Here is a 6,510-nt window from a genome sequence, read left to right as displayed (position 1 = left end):
TGAGGGTTTTTTTTTTTCCACTTAAATCTTTTAAATTTTAAATAATTTTTGACATTGACATGTAGGTACAACAGTATAGTAAAATAATAAAATAACTGAAAATAATATAGGCTAATAACAATAATAATGCTTGGGTAGATACACATTTTTACAGCCTCGTGGATTAGTGTATTGACTGATTATTACTCTTTTGTGAATTTTAGTCATCAGTTTTGTTAATTTTTTTTATTATAATATGGGGCAGGGGCAAGATTTAAGAAATAAGAAATCAGCATAGGTATTACTATAGAAACACAATACCCTGAGCAGGCAACAGCCATGTAGACATCCCAGTCTTAATAAAGATATACACCAATGACAAATTAACAGACTAAAATTAGAGATATGTCTTGTATACCTGCAGGGTCTAACTACTAATATAAATATTTATTTTATTTTTTATTTTACCTAGTTTTAATAATACCCAATATAGTTTCCGTTGGTTCAGCCTAATTTTTAATATTTAATTCTATTTTTATTTATTTATTGTATTTATTTTTTAAAATGTTTTTTCACGTCTAGTTTTGCTTTTTAGTTTAGTTATATTTAACTTTAATAACCTAGGTGGACACTAGTTGCCGGCCTGTGCCGTCGCCTCTCCAGCAGGGGGCGATGAGAGCCACACGGGACACACACAGGGGACCGGGGAAGAAGACGGGTCTCTGGCAGAAGCTGATTAGAGCCAGCAGTCAGCACACACAGGTGGTGGTCGGTAGGATCTGACAGGAGAACCGTAAACAGAAGAAACCATGAAGAACGAAGGTATAGAGGGGACGGAGAGGTTCCTGAGCCCGGACCGCGGCAGAGGCCTGCGGGCGGTGAGGCACTTCGCGGTGGGGGAGCTGGTGTTCGCCTGCCCTGCCTACTCGTACGTGCTGACAGTGAATGAGAGGGGAGCGCACTGTGAGCACTGCTTCACCAGGTAACATCTTACCTCTGGAAAACAGCTGATAAAACACCTCAGCGACAGTTACCTCCAGGCTGGTGTTTATTTTTAGCCTAGCTTGAAACAGAAACACAGCGCGTGGTGTGTCCAGTTGAACGCTGGCTAACCTCTTTACGAAGCTAGGTTAGCTTGTGAACCTCTGGACACCTACCGAGCTGGTGCAGACTTAAATGGGTCAGTGCGGTGAGGCAGCTCACCTGACTGACACTGCAGCATTTGTTTGTAGCACTGCAGAGTCAGGAGAATCTGAAATAGACACTAACATTCACGTACAACAACATTACTGGTAGTTTTAAAGCCAGAATTTAGTGTGTCTGCTTTCCTGTACTCTCAATGGGTCTATTTATATGCTAGCATATAGTCCTAAATAAGATAATCACAGGTAGTCTGCTCACTTTAAGGAGCATTTCACTACTTTTCAACCTGTACATTATGTCACAGTGTGCACTTTTACACATCTTTGCTCCTTAAACAGCAGCCTCTATTAAACTACAAATCCCACACATGCCTATATGCACCTGAAAGCCAAGCCGTAGCAAGCCAACCTGCAGTCTTCATGATATCAGAGTCTGCCTTTGTTATTCTTAGCTTCAAAGTTTCACTCACTCATCAGCTGAACATGAATTTCAGTCATTTATTGTAGTCTCCTGCTCCAGTAACAGTGTAGGCTGTGGAGTGGCTGGAAAGTGCAGCCTACAACATGCACAGAGTATTGACATGTGTGGGTGTGTGTAGGCATACTGTGTCAAAAACATCAAATCAGGTTAAACTGCAGTGCACTGCACCTTCAAAGTTCAGCCCTTTATCTTGCCTACTTGTCCTGTTTGAGATCTGATGGCACTCTTTATGAGACTTCTAAGAGTTAAATGAACTCTCACACTCATCCTCACACTTTCATTCACACATGCGTCCTACCCAGGCTGCCATCAAGGTTTGTAGAGCAGTAAAAGGTTAGGGTGCTAAATATAGTTGTCCATGTGTCCCCAGAGAGGAGGAGCCAAGCAATGAATGAGAAGGCCAGGGGTGCATGTGTGTGTGTGTATTTGCTCCTATACAGTCAGAAACACTCTGAATGAGTATGTGTCTTGCTGTAATAGTGATCTTTGATACCTGTTGTTTTACAAAATGACTTCTTTTTGCATGAACATAAGCTGGAAATGTCTGTAGAAATGGCTATGAATGTAATTGGAAATTTTATGAATAACACTGAAGTTTATGCAACTAATTCTCTTGGTATTTGAGCTTATGTGTTGAGCATCTGTGCATCCCACGTTTTGTTACAGTGCTAAAGCAAACCTGCAAGATTGTCTCACTCACCGCTAGTTTAAAGGTATACTATAAAGGATTTTTATTAAATCCAGTGTATAGACTCTCGGGCTGGGTATTGGTACTCAACACCTCAAAAGTAGTGACAGAAATAACCCACTACATAGCAGTAACGAAACTTCCCCAGTCAAACAAAACCTGCATTTGACCCTTTTTGTATCCAGATCTAGAAAAAATTAGTATTTGTATGGTATTGCTCGCAGACAATCTTTAATTGAATGCAACATGTGATTAATCCACTACTGCAGCAGTTACAACCTATATAGTCTGTAGTGTGGTGAAGTCGTGGCCAGTAGACGGAGTTGGCTTCAACGTGCCAAGATGCCACCAAAACATCCACAAGAATGGCTATACTACATGCCTAGGTGGCCTTTCATGCAACTGAATGTTTCCATTCACATGATGGTTATCAAATGAAGTAGACAAAAAAAATATATTAAAAAAAACCCACTATTGGTATTGGTATCACTTTAAGGGCACTGGTATTGGTACTGGTAATTTTTTTTAGATAATATTCAGCCCTAATAGGCTCATACAAAAGTAATCCCTCTCAATCATCACTTATGACCCACTAAAAGTGTGTTGCAGTGTGTTTATCTGCAGAGACTCTGCCTGTATATTCATATTTTATTTTTATTTTGCTGTGTTTGGGAAGTTCCTGGGCACAGGTGAGGTCAGCTTTTATGAAAGGGTTGCAACCAGGTGCGTGACCTCAAAAAAATCATGGACACAGCGCTGAAAAATTGCAAATACAGTGAGGCGAAACAGCCAAGCCGACAAAGCTCATTCCAAAATGAGAGTGATTCTGGGGTTAGCTTTCACTGTCACTGACGAGCATGTTTAACAGCAACTGAAAATTCCTGCATTATCTACCTTCAACAGTGAATATACCAAGTATTTAAATGTCGTGGTGTAAAAACTATATTAGTCAAAAGTCTTTTAACACTGCATTACAATTAGAAGCATCATGTGTCCCAGATGAGGTGTGTTATTTTACAGCTGTAGTGGAGTAACGTGTTGTGTCTTTATGTCATTACAGGAGAGAAGACCTTTTTAAGTGTGGCAAATGTAAGCAGGCCTACTACTGCAACATTGACTGTCAGGTAAGAATGTTCTCTTTTCCTTTTTTGCATTTACAAGGAGGGCCTCTTGTTTCTGTGTGCGATTGATGTGTCCCAGTTTCCACAGTTAACTACAGGAACTGATCGTGACTACATTCTACGCCGAACACAGTAATTTTTGTGGTACTAACTACAAATACCCGTTTTAGTCTTCATTTTCAAATAGAAAGACAAAGAGAACGAGAAAAGGCAGAGACCAAGCCATTTATTGTTGTCAGAAATGTACCAATCGAGCAGGTGACTTATTTTTCAATCCCTTTGTGCGCATTCACGTGTTACCAAAGGATGAGCATTTTGCTTCACCGGCACCAATGACGTAGAGTAAATTTGAAAGAACTTCTTTTATTATTTTTGTGATTCACCCTGAGACCTTGGACTACACAGTGAGAGCGGCTCCAGCACAGCTCCAAGCAGGCAGCAAGAGACGGAGAGAGCACACGGTCACGCTGCTGTTGCTATGACGATTCGGTCTGTCCTCCCTCTGCCTCTGTCTACTTATAGTTTCATGGCACAAAACACACTCTGTGCACTGCAGTAAAACTGGGGAGTTTTCGTTTGCGACAGAGAAGAGAGATCGATAGATGGATGATTTGCTTTGTGATAATAAAATCATCCATTGTGTTAATTTAATTCTCTCTTTTTCTCTCACATTTCTGCCTTTTGTCTCACATGTGGTGTCCTGTTGAGTGGGATTACTCACTGTAATAATGAGGGGTCACTAACTGTTGCTATTTCTGTCTTTTTCTGTGTGTGTGTTTATGCAGAGAGGCGATTGGTCCATGCATAAGCCGGAGTGTGTAGCTATGTGTGCCTATGGGGAAAACTGGTGTCCATCAGAGACTGTCAGACTGGTGGCTCGAATCATCATGAAACAGGTAAAGTAATAAAAAGTGGAGCAGGAACATTTAACATTCAGAGATGACTTTTTTTATTTGGGGCAACATGGATTTTTTCCCAGGGAATGTTAAACATAACTGCAAGCAAAGGGAGAAAGGATAGATCTATGTGAAATTATACATGAGCCTCCTCAGTTTATAATCAATACTGTGAAGAGCTGACAGACAGAAATGTGTGAAAACACATTTTGAAATTTCAGTCATTGGATATTAATGCCTATGACACTGAAAACAAAACTAGAACAAAGATGAAAGCAAAAACTAAATGTTAATTTAAAACTGTAAAAATAACTAGAACTTAAAAGGTGGCCTTAAAAGCAAGAGTGATGTTCCCAAGTGCATGTTTTTCAGCTGCGCCATGAGATAAACAAAGTTCAACTTTGGAATGCAGCACCCATAGATATACAAAGAGAACTGGATACAGCGTTGGAGGCGGGCCCTGTTCATTCCTATTAAAGTTGCTAAGTGGTGCATGAAGTCAAGAAAGTTAGATTTCCTAGGTTTAAAATGACCGGGATTTTCTGCATCACGTTTAGCCGATAGAACAAACACACTACAGACTTCTATCTGCCAAGCAGCCAACTTCCGGTTTAGCCCTCTGCTAACTTGAATGGGAATAAAATGATGTAATTGTGCAGCTCTTCTAGAATTTCAAAATGTTGTCGGACCAAATCCCTAACGAGTCAATTTACGGGGGTTTTGATGCTCAAAAAAATCTCTCCACTGAATTTACAGACATCTTTTTCACAATGTAAGTCTATGGGAAAAAGTCTCAGAAGTTGTTATTTCACTGTTTGGCTACTACGAAAATTGGCTTCAAAGCGCGGCGCACTAAGTTGGGATTTTTGGTGAGAAGGTTGTGGTCACTTAGCAACGTCAGGTGCTCTAACCTCAGGAAGGGGGAATCGATTTTCCCTAACCGATCATTAGAGCCAAACAAATCCACCTGAATAAAATGTCATTTTAAGTCCACACTGATGGGTAGCCATGCTAACATGGTCTGGTTTTGCCAGAGTTTTAAAAGTGGATGGAGCGAAGTAAAAACAAACTACAATGTTTGGTTATAATGTGAAGACAGTTTGATTTAGAGCAGCCTAAATAGCAGCATCTATCTTTGTTTTTTCCCCTCATTGGTTCCAGTGCACTGTTTGAAAACAGCTTGGCAATGGCATTAGTCTTGCCCGTGGCGCTGACTGGCTAATTGATATTGCCCCCATCTTGAAAGTTGGTGTAAAAGTAGCACCCAAGGCCCCACCTCGTGCTTTCCAGGCGGTAAAAGACGCAGCAATAGATAATGGCTGCAGCTTATTTGGGTATAGTGCATGCTTTGTACTACTGTGTCTGACTCACCAGCACTTCTGAAGGGAATGAAGCATCAGTAATTTTATTAGTTACATGTGATTTTCCTGTCGTCTGAAGTGCAAAGAAAACTCAAAAGGACCAGCCAGTATTTGAGAGCTGATGGCTAAAAGGTTTTGTGTGAGGTTGTGACTGAAAGTCAACACAATTTAAAACCTTAGTTTAAAATACATTAAAAGAAGATAAAGAGTCAAATAATATGCAGTGGCTGGCCTGATAATAAGTAAATGTTATGAGCTAGAACATATTTAATGCAATAAACCAGCCGTGAGCCGCTGGAGCAGCAACGCAATGACTTAACTCATCAGTTTCATTTGTATACTTTTGCATGAGTCATGTCACAGAAGCATCACCACTGTCAGGCTTTGCTATTCAAGTACTGCAGTTCAGAAAGGTGACATCAGCTTTGATCACATTAAACACACTGTGAGTCACATCAAAGCAAACTGTACTCTTAACCATGTGAACATAGCCTTGCTGCGTTGTAATGTTACCTCTGTGTTGATGCCACTGAACACCACAGTTCCTGAAGCCATTTGTGCTCAGCTGGCGTTTTATTGTGTTTTAATGTCTTCTTAATTGGCCTGAAAGTCTCTAGCAAAGCCATTAGCTATAATAAAGCATAAACATTGAGGAAAGAAAAATAGATTATTTTGTATTTTATTGTCATGATTTTGCCCATTTTTGACCAAAAATAATTTACATGTTGCAGAAAGTCACAACAGAGCGCACCCCTTCAGAAAGGCTGCTACTGCTCAGTGAATTTGAAGCCCGTAAGTAAGTGTGTGTGTGTGTGTGTGTGTGTGTGTGTGTGTGTGTGTGT

General features: G+C 40.3%; 1 protein-coding gene across 1 annotated transcript in view; it reads left to right on the top strand.

Moving 5' to 3' along the window:
• The first annotated feature begins 678 nt into the window (after positions 1-678).
• smyd2a (SET and MYND domain containing 2a) overlaps positions 679-6,510 on the top strand; it is a 16,178-nt gene continuing 10,346 nt past the window's right edge. The window contains exons 1-4 of the mRNA XM_050048098.1: positions 679-961; positions 3,351-3,414; positions 4,197-4,307; positions 6,400-6,460. Coding sequence (XP_049904055.1) covers positions 789-961; positions 3,351-3,414; positions 4,197-4,307; positions 6,400-6,460 — 409 coding nt within the window. The 5' untranslated portion in view covers positions 679-788. The remainder of the gene's footprint in view (positions 962-3,350; positions 3,415-4,196; positions 4,308-6,399; positions 6,461-6,510) is intronic.

Source organism: Epinephelus moara, chromosome 1 (genome assembly GCF_006386435.1).
Source record: "Epinephelus moara isolate mb chromosome 1, YSFRI_EMoa_1.0, whole genome shotgun sequence".
NCBI classification, from domain to species: Eukaryota; Metazoa; Chordata; class Actinopteri; order Perciformes; family Serranidae; genus Epinephelus; species Epinephelus moara.
This window is presented reverse-complemented; position numbering and strand designations above follow the sequence as displayed.